The sequence below is a fragment of the Nerophis lumbriciformis genome, linkage group LG28, assembly GCF_033978685.3.
Source record: "Nerophis lumbriciformis linkage group LG28, RoL_Nlum_v2.1, whole genome shotgun sequence".
NCBI lineage: Eukaryota > Metazoa > Chordata > Actinopteri > Syngnathiformes > Syngnathidae > Nerophis > Nerophis lumbriciformis.
In genome coordinates this window covers 12,583,442-12,602,539 of record NC_084575.2, presented here as the reverse complement: position 1 = coordinate 12,602,539, position 19,098 = coordinate 12,583,442, and the positions used below count along the sequence as shown (strand labels likewise).

Sequence of the window (19,098 nt, the reverse complement as noted above, 5' to 3'; positions counted from 1 at the left end):
AGCCAAAATAGGAGCGCAAGACACGAACTAAAACACTACATACAGGAAGACACCAAAAAACTCCAAATAAGTCACGGCGTGATGTGACAGGTCATGACAGTACACCTACTTTGAGACAAGAGCTATAGTGATGCATGGTTGGTTATGGTTTAAAGTCATTTCCTACACTTGCGAGAACAACTTTTTATTGTCAATATCGGCTATGGAGTTTCATTTTTTAATGTTTTCCGCTGGTGTTGTGCCTCTGCATTTTTTCAATGAAAAAAAATGTGCCTTGGCTCAAAAAAGGTTGAAAAACACTGCATTGCATTAATCTTAATCCAGTAGGGGGCGTCGTAAAGAACTCGGCCTTTTTGTGCCATCACGACTCCAATTTCCGTCCATACGGCATGTCGTAAAACCAATAGGGCGATGTACGGCATTTGTTGAGCAATAGGAGCAATTTTTGATGTTGACTTTTTGGTCTACTGTAACACCACACGCCTTCTATCAATCTAGTAAGTTCTAAACTATCTTTGGTTCAAGTCAAAGTATTTAATTTGATGGTTTAGTGTAGTTAAATACGCCTGAATAGTGGGCCAAGTCCAAATGAGTCGTCGGGGTTCGCCTCTGTGAATAAAGGGAAGAACATAACTCTCTTACATCCACTCATTCTCAGCCAAATAAGCGATGCTGGTCACCGTTTTCTGCGCGCCGAGGGATCGCCCAGAAAGCACATTTGCCCTCGATGTGTCCCCGGAATTGGAGCTGAGAGACTTTGTAGCACTTTGTGAACTCGAATCAGGAATCCCTGCTGGGGAAATCCAGGTAAGATGTTGTGGAGCTAACCTAGCTAGTTAGCCTTTTTTGCTAGCATGAATCATACTTTTGCTTTTATTTTGATAGACGAGGCACAAAAACGTGGAAAGTGGATAAACTAGTGAACACTTGGCTCGATTGTTGTTGTCCAGTTGACTTTGTTGGGGACATGAATTTAGCCGAAAAATATCTGTGATAAAATTGTGTGTTTACCTGAGCAAGTAAGCGCAGACAGAAAGAAGCAGTGTTGTTGTTGAAACCAACAGCTATAAGCTAAACAAACAATATATATATATAAATCTGTCCCATTGTAACACATTCTAAAAACTCAATAATAACCTCATTATAGATTTTCTAGTGTTTGAATACAAAAAGGGGTATTTTCATGTTTTAAAAATTGAACAATAAAACTGTGTAGTCTGTTTCTCAAAGCCTGGTGCTAATAATAATAATAATAATAATAATTGTATCTTGCCCCTGGTGTTAAGATTAGTTTATTTCAAAGGGGACAATGCAATTTCTTAAAAAAGCCAGGATTAGCAAGAAGGCTAGTTTTCATCTGTAGTTCACCATGATGTAAAAAGGGCAGTAAAATTACAAATTAAAAGAAAAAGAAAAAAAGCACTTAGTACATATGCGATATGATAAAAAAATAAAATACAACATAACATATTTCTTAGCATCAAAACAGGCTCATCTTTAAGTGCTGGCAGCTGTAGGCTTTGATAAGCCACATTTTCAATATTTTTGTGAAGGCCTCGTAAGTTGTGACCTCCTCAGGTACTGAGTTCCACACATTTGCGCTCCTTACTGACCGGGCCGACTTACTGAAAGTGCTCCTGCTCATAGCCTCGAGTGACACGCTCACGGCTGTTTCTTTGGCTGATGAACTCTGCCAGAGGATCTGGACCCAATTCATGTCAGTTTTAAGTCTGCAAATGTGTGAAGACTGCCTCAGTTTAAAATACTGTGTTTTTTTAGAATGACACAGTGATGATAGTGCCTAGGTTTTTTATCCATAACCTAAATTGCATTTTTTGTACAAGATGTTCTATTACAGTAAACTCAGATTTTTCACTAGTCCTTTAAACAATATGCTTGAATTTAAGGTGATATACTATACATTTGGCCCAACTATTACAATGAAGTATAGTGTGTGTAACGCAGTCCTCAAATATTGAATGGGCCCCCAGGTGGCCGTGTGACCTCGGCGAACATGCTTTTTTCCCCGTACCAAAATATGACAAAGCATATGTAGTACTTGGCTTCACTGTAACCAGAGGAAAGACCTGTGTGTATTTTACTTTAATATTAATAAACTTTCAATGTTATGCAGGGGTGTAATTATAACAATTGTATAGACAAATTATACTATTTATAGTCAAAGTGGAAAATGGGAGGGGGCGCAAAATGTTTTTTCTAACAGAAAATAATTGAGAAGCACTGGTGTAACTGATGCCGGCTACTGTGGCTGTGCGGTAGTACGTTTTGTATAGCTCACATTCCAACGCCCTTAGAGCCACGCTGAGAAATGATCTGAAAGCCCAAGGGCATCTTCTATAAAGCTTGCATACCCTCAAAACTAGGACAAAAAGTTGCGTACACTGTTTTCCTCTCAAAGTAGGTGATTTATAAAAGAAATACTATGCAATAGTTCCTTTTGGCCCAGATAACAATAATATATTAAAGGGGACAAAAGTGTTTTATGGTGACAAAACATATTTTTAGTTAGATTTGGAATGAGAATATTTTCTATTTCCATTATAGGGTTAAAGGGGGACTGCACTTTTTTGTAAATTTTGCCTATCGTTCGCAATCCTCATGAGAGACAAGAACACATGTTTTTGGGGAGTTTTTGCCTTCTAATTTGTAATAATCAATTTGTTATAGGTGGCTCGCAATGTTGGTAATAGTAGAAATCCATTCTGCCTCTGAGTCACTCTAAAAAACATTCAAAAACTGCCAATAATACCTTATTTACATTCCGTAACCTGTATAATAACCAAACTGTAGCAGCATTGTTATTGTAAGAGCAAACACAGAGGAACTGTAGTAACACATTGCCTTGTGACGGCATGCTACGGCATTAGCCGTAAACTAGCTTCTGCGTCAGCAGCTGAATCGCTGTTGAGTCTGTAATGCACAACACACTGCGATAGGACATCGATTTGTACTGAATGAAAAACATAAACGATTATTACAACAGACCTATTCAACTGGCGGCCCGCGGACCACATCCGGCCCGCTAAAGCTTGTCATTTGGCCTGCCGAACATCACCCAAATAAGCTTGATGAAACCATTCAAACTAGGGTTTCTGATGTATGCAGTACTCCCACCACCCCACAGGGGGCAATGTGAGGCATATGTGTCACAATGAAGCAACAGTGGGGTGAGTAGAAGAAGACTACTCATTCAAACCAAAAATGGTACTTTTTTTTAGGAAAAATAGAACTTTTAACAGTAACTGGACAACAAAGTATGAATGTTCTGCCCCAAGCAAGTGCTTGAGTCATTGTTTCTTGTCGGATCTTTTAAGCGACGGATACAGTGTTGCATACAAGCACGGACAACGGTAGAAATCCACACTTGGAAGGTTCATCACAAAACTTAATCCCAGATCTTTGTACATAAAGTTTTTTTATCAAACAATCATCAATCAAAATGTATTTCTATAGCCATTAATCCCAAGTGTCTCAAAGGGCTGCACAAGCCACAACAACATCCTCGGCTCAGATCCCACATCAGGGCAAGAAAAAACTCAAACCAATGGGCACAATGAGAAACCTTGGAGAGGACCGCAGATGTGGGGACCCCCGCCCCTGGGCGATCGGTGCAATGGATGTCGAGTGTATATAGTTAATAATGTGAGAGTCCAGTCCATAGTGGGGCCAGCAGGGGATCATCTTGAATGGAGACAAGTCATCAGCGCAGAGACGTCCCCAACTGATGCACAGAGGAGTGGTCTATCCCGCGTCCCGACTTTGAACAGCTTGTGGTCATCTGATAACCTCTCCACGCAGGAGAGGGGGGCAGAGCAGAAAAAAAGAGATGGCAGATCAACTGGTCTAAAAAGGGGGTCTTTTTAAAGGCCAGAGTGTACAAATAAGTTTTGTTTTGTTTTGTATTGAAATTGCTGACTTTGTGATGTCTTTTGTATTCGTGGTCGTGTTTTTTGTCTGAGTAGATCTGACAATCAAAGCTTGTTTAATACATGAAGTGCCAAACTTGACCAGCAGACAGCGATAACGCTGCACCTTAAGTTTAATTGTGTTGAGACAATGTTTGCTGTGGATGTTGTTCATTATCTATATGCGTACACATATGTAGTTTGTGTGAATGTATTAACACTAAACCTTCTATTTAAATCATGTTAAATACTTTTGTAATGTTTATTTTATGTTTATATTTTAAGTCTTACACTGAAATACATTGCGCCCAGGAAAGAAGTTCAGATAATGCTTAAAATGACCAAAATACGGTAGATATTGTACATATTACATCTTGCTATGACTGGTCTGTTACTACATTATTTATATATATACTTACAGCGTGTATATAAAATGTGCTCCGGCTTCCTCCTACCTCCAAAGACATGCACTGGGGATAGGTTGTGCCAAAAATAAATTGCCCCATGTGTGTTAATGTGAGTGTGAATGTTGTCTGAAAAAACAACTTGTGTTGGCCCTGCGATGAGGTGGCAACTTGTCCAGGGTGTACCCCGCCTTCCGCTTGAATGCAGCTGCAATTGGCTCCAGCCACTCCCGCAGCCCCAATAAGGACAAGCGGTAGAAAATGGATGGATAGAGGGTTTTGAAGGTGTTTTAGAAGGCTCTGAAGGCAACATAGGAAACTCCCATAAGCCGCATCTTGCAAGCGTTATTTTGTCTTTGGAATCGTAAAAAAAAAGATATGTTTTTGTCTGTAATAGTGATTGTGAATGACAGGCAGAATCATTTTAAAAAGTGAGCCGGAAGGCAAAGCTCTCAATTTACCGGTCGATTTACGTTCCCATCCTCACCTATGGTCATGAGCTTTGGGTTATGACCGAAAGGACAAGATCACAGGTACAAGCGGCCGAAATGAGTTTCCTCCGCTGGGTGGCGGGGCTCTCCCTTAGAGATAGGGTGAGAAGCTCTGCCATCCGGGGGGAGCTCAAAAATAAAGCCGCTGCTCCTCCACATTGAGAGGAGCCAGATGAGGTGGTTCTGGCATCTGGTCAGGATGCCACCCGAACACCTACCTAGGGAGGTGTTTAGGGCACGTCTGACCGGTAGGAGGCCACGGGGAAGACCCAGGACATGTTGGGAAGACTATGTCTCCCGGCTGGCCTGGGAACGCCTCGGGATCCCCCGGGAAGAGCTGGACGAAGTGGCTGGGGAGAGGGAAGTCTGGGCTTCCCTGCTTAGGCTGCTGCCCCCGCGACCCGACCTCGGATAAGCGGAAGAAGATGGATGGATGGATAGATGGACAGTTCCCCTTAAAAGATTATGTGTGGCCAATCTTACCCAGTTATCAACTTGTTTTGTGGTGTGGTTGGAATGACATTGGACTAGTAGTTAAGAGAAATGGGTTTAAATCCTCTTTAGGATGGGGACATTTTGTACATATGCAAATTTTGGGGTTTGTGGTGTATGAAAACTTTTAATCAGAACACCATGCACAGTTATTTTGGATAAGGGCCCAGGTGCTTTTAGGTCATTGCAAAGCGCTGCTGTACCTAACTCACATTCGCTTTGTACCGGTAGTTGCTTTTTCGAGCCCAGCGGATGACAACTGTTACATGTGATCATTCTTATGTTTTAATCATACAGTAGATCTTCTATGTGACCACCATTCTTTCTATACTTTCTTCCATGTTTAGATTACCTATGTAGAGCAGCCCCTAAAAGACCCGACCCGTGCCTTGGGGACCTACGGTGTGAAGGATGGAGATGTGGTGGTTCTTAGACAAGCGAACAGACCACCGCCAACTCAGCCGGCCTTTGCAGGTAAGAACATTTCATGTGAAGCAACAATAACAAAAGAACACTGTGGATACTTTCTAAATGTTTTAAACTACTGATCTCTCGTCCATTGCTTTTTTTGTACTCTTATTGAGCTAGCAAAACTAGAAAAATTTTGTGAAAAAGCTAAAAACACTTAAAAGCAGAAAGTAGCAATGAGCACAGTAGCTAACGCCTGCAACACTGAGCAGAACAGTGAGCAGTGAGGACTGGAGATCGATCAGCCAGCCCACAATGGATGTGATACCAGGCACAAAATGGCTGCCATGTAGGCACACAATAGGTGGATGTAACATTAAAACACAAAACATTTGTATAAAGTCTGCGGTTCATAAATTGACAATGAGGGATTTGTAAATTGAGCTTCCACTGTACATCTCGTTATGGAGATATAAAATTAGCTACCGTACATGGGGATACATATTTTTGTCAACATCACACAGTACTAACTTTTAAGTATCGATTCTGATTCCCAGATATTGGTATCGTATAGGTTCAAATGTGAAAGGTACCCATCCCGCTTGGCCCAATTGTTATTCATTTCCTAGAAATAATGTATCTTTGTTTGTGTAGCTATGCCAGCAACATGTAGAACAAATACATCCTCTAGATTGCAGGAGGTACATAATTAACCTGTGTATCCATACATTGCATTTCATACAAGCAACAGTTGTTGTCATACTATTTAGCATGACATGTTCTTATATATTCCATAATCAGATCCAAACATTTCCATGTGGTTCCTTCTTCAGAATGCTTGACTTCAAGCTGCTGAAAGCGAAGATAAACCTGTATTGATGTAGAGCAGTTATTATTATTATCTTTAGGGCTGCAACGATTTGTCTCCCACAATTATATTTCGACAATAGTCGTGACATCATCACTCGTGTTTTTCTGCGCCGCCACTCGCAAAAACATTGCCAGTGTGAGAACATTTCCTCCTATTCTTATTAAAAACATGAATACCTTGCTCATTTTGCAAAGCAGACTTTCTTTTTATATCTGTATATCTGTGATACGCAAGCATTAAAATCGAAGGCATTATGTTGGACGTCTGGGGGTAGGACACGGTCTCAGCCTCCGTAAGATTGTTAGCGTGTACTTTGCCAGCACGCGAACAAATGTGAGACAAAATTGTGTGAAAAATAACTATAACTCCCATTTTAGCCAAAGTCAGCCAGCTAAACTTTGTCTACATCAATTCAAGTACTTTCTTAGCAGCGTCAATTTGCAATGCCGTAAAAAAAAAGAAGACACAATAACAAAAGTGAACCACGTGCGTGCACACTGCACACACACGCATAAAGACAGACAGCCACCAATGCGGACGTATCATAACATTAAACATACAATCTATTAAAAAGCCAACATTTTAAGAACTAATCAGACATACAATTCTACACATTGAGTCTATTAGAGTGCTTAAACGGCCAAGAGTTAATCAATAGTCAATCTACCAGTGTGCAGCTTTTTAAACATCACAAAATGCTTTTGTTTTAGAGGAAGTTAGATTTTGAGTTTTGTTGTTTGTTTTCATCCATCCATCCATTTTCTACCGCTTGTCCCTTTTGGGGTCACGGGGGGCGCTGGAGCCTATCTCAGCTGCGTTCGGGCGGAAGGCGGTGTACACGCTGGACAAGTCGCCACCTCATCGCAGGGCCAACACAGATAGACAGACAACATTCACACTCACATTCACACACTTTTTCATTACTGCTATTTTAACTGTTTTTAAATACATAAACAAGGTAAAACATTTTTTAGCATTTTGCCTTTTCTTTCTTTTAAATAGACAATATTTTAATAGTCATTTTAATTTTTGTAACAGCTAAATGAGCAGCACAGTTACAGTATGAATAAATATTTATGAATGAATTAGTCATCTTTGTTCATAAGCACATGCCTAAAATAACTTACCGGTAAGCTGAATTTGAAGTCAATGGAAAAATTAGAGCCAGTAAATTTGTGTACGCTTTATTATCTGACTACTTGACTAGTCGTTAAGATAGTAGATGAGTAATCGACTATCAAAATAATCGTTAGTTGCAGCCTTAATTATCTTATGTCCATTAAAGTGTAACTTGGACACAAGTCTCTAAATTCCTCATCTAAACACAGGCGACAAACTGCACTTTTAACATCCTGGCTTTATGCAATAATTCATAAAATATTGCCACTTTTTGCTTCATTAGATTGAGTTTACTGAGAGATCCCTTTTGTAAATGGATAACGTTATTTACCAACCTTCACTTCCTTTTCTCTGCAGGTCTGCCCCATATCGACTTTAGCTCCATCACAGTCCCTGGCACCTCTTCTTCCACAGCTCCTCGTAGTACTGTCATGCCACCGCAACAGATTCCACAGCAGAGGCAACCACAACAACAACAACAACAGCCGCAGCTGTCACCGCTGCAGCAACAACAACAACAACAACACCAACAACAACAGCAGCAGCCGCAGAATTGCGCACAAACCTCCGCACCAACGACCAGTCGTGGCTCCACTTCTCCTCAGGGGATGGATGACCCTGCCTTACTTCAGCAAATGCTCCTTTCCAATCCACACGAGCTGTCTCTCCTGAAAGAGCGAAATCCGCCTCTGGCCGAGGCTCTGCTGAGCGGAGATTTAGGTAGATGACGAAATGTCACTTTGCCGTGATCTTCTACACGCTGTAGTTGTCTGGTTTGTTTTCAGAGCGCTTCACCAAAGTGTTGCTGGAGCAACAGCAGGACCGAGCGAAGCGTGAGCAGGAGCGAATCCGACTGCTGACCGCAGATCCTTTCGATTTAGATGCGCAGGCGAAAATCGAGGAGGATATCAGGTTTGAATAAGAGTTCATCATCTATAACATAATAATCAGGCATGATGGTTGACACTCATTTTGGAATGTAATTTATCTTACGCATGTATCTGTGCACACTCCAGGCAGCACAACGTAGAAGAAAATATGACCATTGCCATGGAGGAGGCCCCAGAAAGCTTTGGGCAGGTGGTTATGCTCTACATTAACTGCAAAGTCAACGGGCACCCAGTGAAAGCTTTTGTTGACTCAGGTAAAATAGTAACTTAACTTGTATTGTTGCTGTGAACCATTGGATATTTGTTTAGTTCACCCTCTTAGGAACATTCTAATAGCATCATTCAACAGGCGCCTTCCGCCCCAGTGCTGTGCTATTTTGGCCATGAACGTGCAACCCTACTACATTTTAGATTGATGAATCTCTGTGTTTAACTCGTCAATGCATGGGCAAGTATGCAGCGTACTGTATATTATTTCAAGGTATCTCTGTCTTTGCTCTCTGGCCCATGCTGCGTGTATTTAGGCGCTCAGATGACCATAATGAGCCAAGCGTGTGCCGAGCGATGCAACATCATGCGCCTGGTGGATCGCCGCTGGGCAGGGATTGCCAAGGGAGTGGGCACGCAGAAGATCATCGGCAGAGTTCATTTGGGTGAGAGTTTTTTTTTTTACACCTACACCTTCCACGTCTGTAGCTGAGTGATGGACAATTTGCAAAGTTTCAGACATAGTTTTAAGACATGTAGCGAAGCTGCCCATTGGAAGGGGTGGATAAATTATTAGCCAAACAGCTTTGAGTTTTATATTGATATCAAAAAGTCAACACCATGTTTTTTTTTACATTACTTGTGTTTTTTTCATGTCACAAAGGTATTACTTCAAAAACCATTAATGTGACACATTTTTCATTCTGCTTATGTTTTATTGTGTATAGTTAATTCCTATACGAAATATTTCTGCTCAAACTCTTAATGGATCTGTCCCGATACAGCATCAACATGTGCATATAAATGTACATAACTTTAAAAAAATAAACCTCCCTCAATCAAAATGTAAAAATAGAGATAAAGGCATAATGTAATGACAAAAAGCTGACAAGTTTTAAGTACCAATGATTGTCATACACACACACACACACCCTTGATCAACCCCTGGGAGGTGAGGGGAGCAGTAAGCAGCAGAAGTAGCCACGCCCGGGAATCATTTTTGGTTATTAAAACCCCAATTCCAAACCTTGATGCTGAGTGCCAAGCAGGGAGGTAATGGATCCCATTTTTATAGTCTTTGGTATGACTCGGCCGGTTTGAATTCACGACCTACCGATCTCAGGGCGGACACTCTTACCACTAGGCCACTGAGCAGTTGATATTATTAATTAATATATATATATATATATATATATATATATATATATATATATATATATATATATATATATATAGATATGTATAAATATAGATATGTATATCTATATATGTATGTATGTATATGTGTGTATATGTATATATATATATATATATATATATATATATATATATATATAGAGATATGTATATCTATATATACATATATATATAAATAAACAAATATATATATATATATATAAATATATATATATATATATATATATATATATATATATATATATATATATATATATGAATGCCTTGAAAGAAAATAATGTTTGCTTTGGAGCCCTTCTAACTTGCCTTGGTGCCCTAAAATATGAGCCCTTCTTTTAGGCAACACCTGCTCTCTCAAAAGTGAGGCAAATAACTTGGTTCCAAGGACACATCTTACTGTAAGAACTAGGGGTGGCCCGATTCGATACCATTAGCCCAATATGAGCAAATAAAAACAAGTATTAGATGATGTGTTTGCATGTAAAATGTGAAGTGTGTGAAGTGAATTACATTTATATAGCGCTTTTTCTCAAGTGACTCAAAGCGCTTTACATTGTGAAACCCAATATCTAAGTTACATTTAAACCAGTGTGGGCGGCACTGGGAGCAGGTGGGTAAAGTGTCTTGCCCAAGGACACAACGGCAGTGACTAGGATGGCGGAAGCGGGGATCGAACCTGCAACCCTCAAGTTGCTGGCACGGCCGCTCTACCAACCGAGCTATACCGCCCCATGTGTGGTATAATATCCGATACAAGCAGTCCAGCAGCGTGTTTACTTGTGCAAAGCTGGACAGCCAGTTAGCATCTAAATAGCATCCAATAAGCACACAAGGTTGGTCTTTTATTTTATTTTAGTGAAGTCATTTACAAAAGATAAACATGGTAGGTAGTAGGCTACTACAAGCTAGGATCTTCACAACAGCTAAGCACTATGTATGAAAAAAGCCAGACGTTATACGTGTCCTTAGTTGAACAATATTGCAATCGAAAACAGCACTTTTATCATTATAAATAAGTTTCAGAATAATTATTTGTGTATATTACTTCCAGATACAAAGCCTACAAGGCAGAAGTGTATTAAAAAGTATCCAGTAACAAACGTGTCAGTACCATTCATTTTTAGAGGCTATTGTTAGTGTTCAATGTGATTTTGGAATTTTGTTTACATTGTTTGAGTGTTTCCTATGGTTGTGATGATAGTTCCTTTCCTTTCTGCCATGATAGTTGAGGCGATTATAATCAGAGGAAGGTTATATTTTAAGTTTAAAAAATTACATTTAATATATTTTCCTCCTGGTCCTTAATTTCAATAGGTCATGAAAAATATAGATAGTTATCAATATCGACTGACACTAAACACTTATATCGTGATAAAGTTTTCAGCCATATCGCCCAACCCTAACCGTTATTTAGAACATTATTAAAAAGTCAATTTTGCCATTTTCAAGGGACCTTGAAAAGTCATCATTCCACCAAGTTGCTAAATGTTGCTCATTCACTTTTGTCCACGCAGCTCAGGTCCAGATTGAAGGGGATTTTCTTCCCTGTTCTTTCTCCATCTTGGAGGACCAGCCCATGGACATGCTCCTTGGCCTGGACATGCTGAAGAGACACCAGGTACAATCTCTGATTCCATCCGCCCCATTGGATGCAATCTACACTGGAGGTTGCACATTATTGTTCTCTTCTCCCGCAGTGTTCAATCGACTTGAAGAGAAACGTGCTTCTCATTGGCACGACAGGCACGGAGACTCGCTTCTTGTCTGAGGCTGAGCTGCCCGAATGCGCCCGGCTGGCATACGGGCCCGAGGGACGCGAAGAGGGTCGTCCGGAAGAGATAGCGGACAGAGAACTGGCTGAAGCGCTTCAGAGGTCCATACAAGAAAGCGGTAAGAAACATATAAACTACAAACGCATGAGCACTTTTCAAATCCATTCACGCTGTTGTTGTACGATCACTCCATGCAATCACCACTTACTTTGATGCGAAGTCCAGCAAAAAGCATGCATTAAAACAATTGTAAGTCGTCAAAACAGTGCTACAGTCCGCCTACATAAGAACCACTCTCTGCGCGCTTCAGTTTGCTCGTGCACTGTCTCTCTAATTCCCTATGCCTACGGCGTTCCTCCTTGTTGGCACTAAGAGGCGGGCCCAGCAATTCCCCTCCTTTCTAAATTGGTAATTTTAAACGCATAATGTCTCCTGGTCAGAGACAATTCGAGGGACTGTTGTTGTCAAACTATGTCCCTTCTGAAGGAAATTAGTCTTTAGACAAAATAACCCATTGTAACATTTAGGGATGGGAATTGAACAGATTTTTCCAATTCCGATTCCACTTTCGGGTTCTACCATCGATGCAGTTCCTTAACGGTTCTCTTATTCATTTTTATTTGGAAACAAATTGAACAAAAAGGTTGATTAGCATCAATTTTGTTTGGTTTAGAGGTAAATTGACCTTACAAAGCCACAGTGAGGTTTTAAGAGGAACATATAGCATAGAAAAAACCTAACTTTTGAAAATAAATATAAAAAATAAATACCGTATTTTGCAGACGATGTAGCTCACCGGTATATAAGCCGCATCGACAAATTTTTTAGGAAATTTTTTATCCGTATATTAGCCGCACCAGATATATACATTTCAAAATAAGTTGTTTACACATAAATATTCTGTAAATGTTTATTTACATAACTTAATTGTTTCCAAACAGTGTCTGTAACAAGGTATTAAAAAGTATGATCAAACAAAACAAGTTATCGTCATGGACCCACTAGCTGCAGAAGTTAGCTCCCCAATCAGCTAAACATATTAAATAACACTTTGGTGACATCTTGGTGAGTTTACTGAGGAGTTTGTGAAACTGAAACAATACAAAAAGAATGCCATTGTAAGTTAATAATACGAACACGAACACTCAGCATCAAGGGTTGGAATTGGCGGTTAAATCACCAAAAATTATTCCCGGGCGCGGCCACCGCTGCTGCTCACTACTCACCTCACCTCCCAGGGGGTGATCAAGGGTGATGGGTCAAATGCAGAGAATAATTTCGCCACACCTAGTGTGTGTGACAATCATGGGTACTTTAACTTAACTCGTAAACATGTTAGCGTATTAGCTAATGCTAACGGCGATAATATTATTACATTACGATAACACGTACAAATATGCATGAAAACACTCCTACAAACATCACACACGAGACGGTTTCGTAAAAATACAGTTTTATTTATACTGTAAAACTTACAAACGTTGCTTGGAGCGATGAATAAAGAATCCATACGATTAGTGTATTCGGCCGTCAGCAAAGAAAAATCCATAAATTAGCTGCACCGTTTTATTAGGGTTCAATGTGTAGGAAAAAAGTAGCGGAATATAGTCGGTATTCTTCTGTAGAATTTAACAAAATAAAACATGTGAAAATTACGCAAGAATGCAACATTTAGTAATATTTTCAAAACATTTAAGAATCTTTTATCATCTCCCTAGAAAATATACTGGTGAAACTCAAAATATTAAGATGGTTTGTTTAGATTCACAAGGGGAAACTATCATACATAACATGCAACACATGATATTTTGAGTCTGGTTTTGATATCATTTTGATGATTATGGCTTACAGCTTATGAAAAGCTCAGAAAATGTGGGGTCTTCCAAAGCTTGGCATATCCCATTTTGCATGTAATTAGTTAATATCACATATTAATTTCACATTTGAAGTTGAATTGCTGACATGAATGGACTTTTGCACGATATTCTATTTTGATGAGTTTCACCTGTATAATGGAAATGACTGAGTGAAAATGTGGTTAAAGGAAAACATGCAACATTTCTCTGACTATAATTCAACTCTTGAAAATGAGGAGCACATTGGTTCAAGCTTTTGACCACAAACTTAAGTCACTGCTTGTCTGTCCTGCGTGTACTAGCTGTTCCCTGCCGCGGTGAAAGGAGACGCTGTAGAGCCAAGCATCAGACGTGAACTGTAGCTACTTACTGCTCGCGTCTGAGCCAGTCAGAATCTTTCTCTCGTTTTTCTCATCTAAATGATGTAAAGTATGTATATATAATACAAACATTGCAAATACCTGGGGAGCATTTATCCAGAAACACATTTTGTCAGTCAAAATAATATTTAATGACATCAAGTTGTTAAATGTTGTTGTTAAAGATTTTTGGCATGTTGTTCACATGACATCATAATAAATGGTAATGTCATTATTTAATAGATTGTAGTGTAAAACATGTTTATTAAATGACAAAATACAATAATATTGTTTTTTTTTGTCTAAAGACTCTAATCTAAAAACACAACATGTCGACATTTAAAGTGACCAATCAAAAAGGAAGGGAATTGCTGTGCATTCAATGTCTGCTCCTAAGTGCCAAAAGGAGGAACGTAGCACATGTAGAGACACAAAGACCGCTCGAGCAGAAATGGAGTCCGTGTGTGCAGTGTTTTTTATACATGTGGATTTTGATTCTGTTTGTACTACATGGAATTCATTGTTCTTCAACGTGATGCATTATTAGACATGACTAAGTATACGATACAAGTTGTAGTTTAGTTCATGTGTATAGTCCAGTGGTACAGTAGATCAGGCTTACAAAATAAAAGTCCAAAGTGTGATTTTTTTATTTATTTTTTGCTGCATGTTGTGTGTGCGTGACTGCTAACTCTCTCCGTCCTTCTGCATGACGTGTGCTGTGTGTTAACCTCTAAGCAGAGCAGCACTGATGCAAATGGAGACAGCTGGAGAGGTCCAAACAATCAGGTACTTCAAGCCAGCCATTGTCCGTGCTAAATCCATTGCTTTTCTTAGCTATTATCATTTAATCTATGTTGCAAGATACATGTATGTTAATTGATTTGTTTTTTTTCTATGCATCTTATGCTTATTGTTGTGGGAAAAAAACAAGTACAAGCAAGTAACTTCAGTCAATGTGTGAGCATTTACAATCTACAGTGGAATCTCTGAATCTGGACGTTTGTTCTTAGAAAGTCCACTGCCACCATCTGTAAACCTTTAATTACCGCACAGGCAATTCAAACTTTTTTTTAACCGTTTAACTTTTTTTATCAATCTTACTCGCCACACACGTGTAAAAAGAAGTTAACAAGTGCTGACGTGAATGTTTTGTTTTACGAATGCGCACTTCATCTAAGATGGCGTTTTGCCTTTTGAAATAAGTGCTGCCAAACAGCCAAAGAAAAGGTAAATTATTCTTTGGTTGTTGGCGAACTGAAGCCTTGTCATATTTATTGACATCTCTTGTTCAATTTGATGCAAGACGGCAGTTTTGAACGTAGAAGATGACGTGTTCCACTGTATTGATACATTAAGGTTGTCCTAAGCAACGCTCCCAACTAAGTGTTTATGACAAATGTATTCTCCTCCAAAAAGACACTGCAGATGGACAGACTACCTCACCACAGCCGCAGTCATCATCACTTCCCACAATCTCAGACCAAATGTCCTCATCAACCACTCTAGCCTCCATCAGACCTTCCCCGGGCCAGCAGAACCAAACCTTGGATTTGTCACAGTCTGCCATGGTCCCTCTTGATAAGACCTTAGAGCCAGGACAGTGCCAGGACCAAGACGGCCGCCAGGAGGGTGATGGTTCTACGCCACAGCAGGTCCCCAGTAACAGCGTCACAGTTGGACCCAGTCAATCAGCAGAAGCTCTTCAGTGTCCAGAGGGCGGTGCTGTCCCTGGAGAATGTACCAAGGTAGAGGACAACTCCCTCCATGCAGAGCAGGTGCCAATGGAGCAGGAGGTGACTGGGCCCAGCTCTTCTAAAGCGCCCGAAACATGTCCAACCGATCCCAACCAATCTGTAGAAATGGAACCCCCCCACAGTGTGAGTAGCTCTTGTAGGGACCAGCCTGAGGGCGAGCGCTGCTCCAGCGCTGACAGCATCCCCTCCCTGGCCGCTGCCCTCATGGAGCTCCACGAACTGCTGCTCTCCAACACCACCTCCCAGCTGCCGACACATCTGGAGGACCTGCAGAAAGTGTCGCCTGAAGCAGAAGCAAGCAATGCTAAAGCCAAACCCGCTACTGCTGCATGTGAAGGACCTTCAGGGTGTCTTGTGTGGGATGGAGAAGGAGCAGACTCTGTAGAGGGACCCCTGGAGCCTCCAGAAGGCTGCGCGGGCCAAGATGAAGCCAGTGATCTCAGCATTTATCATCCTGAGTCGATGAGTCCTCCCGATTCTGTTGGGGACTTCAGGAAACCCCCTGAGGGGCAGCAGGGGAGCGAGGCTGCAGAAGGAGGAGCCTCTGACTCCCATCTCAGCCCTCAGGTCTCCAGCACCTCCTCCTGCTCCTCCGCCGCTGCAACCCCTCTCGCTCAGCCCGCACCTTCAGCTCCCTTTACAGAACAATTTCCAATGGAACACATCCAGAGAATCCAGGCTGCAGGTTTTTCTGCCCACGATGCTGCAGAGGCTCTGGAGCGGGCACACGGGATCGTGGAGCTGGCACTGCTGGCGCTCCTGGCCCGCAGCATCACCGTGCCCACCTAGACTCCGAGCCGCTAACGTCTGTCTCATTTGAACTTTGGTTCTAATCCAGATGTCTCGTCCCTCCACAACAGGAAAATGCTGTCTCAAGTACTGATGCTACTTTACTTGACTATCGCATGTTGATGAGCACCCAACTCAGTGGTTTGACGGTCTTTTCTATCATAGATCGCATTGTTTTTTTCTATAGTGTTCAATGCTGAACATGTCACTTATTGTTCAAGCATTACATATATAATACCCTTTCCTTAAATATGTAGTGTCCGTATCAATAAATTCTCTTGATAAAACAGAAAATTGTACTTTCTGCTCTCCTCAATAATCAAAGCAATCATTACATGGTCATCTATACATTAAAAATATAAGCAGATTTAAAATTTCATTTTTGAAGGTTATATATTGGACGTGTACGTCCAATCTTCTCGACTGGGTGCTCATTTCGTTTTCATTTAGTCTGTGAGAATATGACATCACTTTATTTGATTTGTCTTGCAATATACTTTTAATCTTGTATCAGATTTGAAAGAGCAAATAAAGCTGAATTAGTATTTGTATATTCTGTACTTTGTGTGGAATTACAGTTTTATCGTGTTTCTTTTCAGTTGGGTAAATGCATTGTGGTGTTTTTTGTAGCTTGTGGGTTTTTTCTCCTTTTCTTAGTAGCCAAGCGACCTCAGCAGCTGTCGTGCGTTGTGTGATTGCCTCCTGGCAGCAGCTTCTAATGAGGGCCAAGATGAAGCTTCTGAAGATGAAGACCATGGCTCAGTTTGCCAGCACGCATGAAGGCTGCAGCGCAGACACGATCACTGAGCTCATTGCCTACTTTGAAGACCCTCTGCTAGGAGAGAAACCAGGACGTGACCCTGCTGACCGCAGCAAGGACGACAGGTGAGAAAACTACATTGCAATTTTCCATGTTTTACTTCTGACATGTTCTACTGTAGTCCTGTAGATATTTCATCAGCCATCAGATCGGTGGCTGAAATGAAGTTATGGAGTTTTGGGAAAATGTGTAGGGTGCCGAAGTTCTCAGTTCCGGGACATGAGCGCCTCTCATCTCTGCTGACGGATCAGGAAACCAGAGAAGAGTAAGACGTCACGAAAGGTGTGGTCTCTGCTGAATTCATTAAACAACCTTCTTTGTGATGGCGTGCAGGCCTCAAGATCCAGAAGAGGAGGAAGTGGCGATTGTGTCCTTCAAGTCAAAGTACATTCACATCTGTAAGTTCACTTGAGTGACCACATAGTCGGACTACTTTTGTCACTACACAAGCCCCCTCCTTTGGTACCATTTGGAAGAGGTGGGCCGGTGCACGGCATGATGCCATGGACACACAATGCAGGCGTTTCAGTTCTAAAAGATAACCAACACATTTTATAATACCGTCAAAATCACAAATATTCTCTTACTAGATCCAGTGGCGGAACTAATCAGAGCCAGGGCGGCCCTTTAAATTCTGTGCCATCAGGTGAAATACACGTGCGTTTAGCTTGGTAGTCAGCACCCTCACCTTTAGTGATGGGTCCGGCAACACCGATGCATCGGCGCATGCGTCGAGCTCATAGAGCAAAACCCTGTGTCGGTGCGCGTACTGCTTTTAGAAAGTCACGTGACCGATCATGAGCTGTTTTGGTCACGTGACCGATACGCGAACTGTGTCGCACTGACGCCTCCTCTGCCCTGTGAGCGGGACTTTTCTACAGCCGGAGAAAGAATAACTAAGAAGAGAAAGCGTCTAAAATTTAATACGTAGGGAAAAAAAATGTTTTTTTAAATAAAAATATGCAAAAAATAATAATAATTTCCAGGTCCACAAGCATCCTCATTCACAACACGTTCTCTTAGATTTCCATGTTATGATACATGTTCACATTATTTATTGACTGTATCTAAAAAAGATAAAAAATATATTTTTATTTGAATTAAGTTATGAAATAATCCTAATTGAAATACAATGACTTGGTTTATATAATTGTGTATATACTAGGTCATAAAATCAGTGTCAGTTAAGTCGGTCCATAGGTTGCCTGTAGGGATTTTTAATGTCCAGCAGATGTCAGTATTTAGTGACACAGTATCAATACAGTTTTGCAATGTGTCGAAACGCTTCATGACGCCTCATCAACCCATCACTACTCACCTTTCATGCTGGCGACTAGGGTTCACGCCCCACTTGGAGCAGCAGCAAAAACTCAACACCGCTTATGAAAGTACACCACCGCTACATTTGTTCTTGTTTTCGTTGTTTTGCGCATTGCTGCTACATTTTCATGTTTATATAAACTGCCACTCATGTTAACTTTATAGTAAAAGGCCCACATAGCTTGACAAGTGACTGATGACTGGATTTTACCCAGATCACACTTGGAGAGAAAATCATTGATCCTCTTTTGTGAGTTTGGTCCTCACAAAGTGAATTGTGAGCGGCAATATAAACTAAAGTCAGTTTTGTTAAGTTTTTTTGTACCATGACTTGTCCTGACTGGGACAACCTAAAAGTCCACGTACGTCCAGCATTTGTGATTATCATAACCGTAAATGATCTGAGCTTCTCCAGGCATT

At 40.8% G+C, this 19,098-nt stretch overlaps 1 protein-coding gene across 2 annotated transcripts; it reads left to right on the top strand.

Moving 5' to 3' along the window:
* Positions 1 to 376: 376 nt before the first annotated feature.
* ddi2 (DNA-damage inducible protein 2) lies at positions 377 to 15,521 on the top strand. Of its 2 annotated transcripts, XM_061923627.1 has the most exons (11): positions 386 to 497; positions 659 to 807; positions 5,661 to 5,787; positions 8,069 to 8,431; positions 8,497 to 8,623; positions 8,728 to 8,855; positions 9,126 to 9,254; positions 11,520 to 11,623; positions 11,703 to 11,895; positions 14,731 to 14,781; positions 15,412 to 15,521. In XM_061923627.1, exons 2-10 carry the CDS (start codon positions 670 to 672, stop codon positions 14,742 to 14,744), a joined length of 1,323 nt encoding a protein of 440 aa, XP_061779611.1. In that variant the 5' UTR covers positions 386 to 497; positions 659 to 669; the 3' UTR covers positions 14,745 to 14,781; positions 15,412 to 15,521. The 2 variants fall into 2 exon arrangements, with proteins under 2 accessions (XP_061779612.1, XP_061779611.1); XM_061923628.1 differs by having other exon boundaries at positions 377 to 807; positions 14,734 to 14,781.
* The last annotated feature ends 3,577 nt before the right edge of the window (positions 15,522 to 19,098 follow it).

What these genes read in the sequence shown, in the direction of transcription:
- ddi2 (XM_061923627.1), top strand. Translation starts at nt 670, where the DNA reads ATGCTGGTCACCGTTTTCTGCGCGCCGAGGGATCGCCCAGAAAGCACA. An exon ending in AACTCAGCCGGCCTTTGCAG is followed by an intron (nt 5,788 to 8,068) that starts GTAAGAACATTT and finishes TTTTCTCTGCAG; the next exon opens with GTCTGCCCCATATCGACTTT. An exon ending in AAAATCGAGGAGGATATCAG is followed by an intron (nt 8,624 to 8,727) that starts GTTTGAATAAGA and finishes TGCACACTCCAG; the next exon opens with GCAGCACAACGTAGAAGAAA.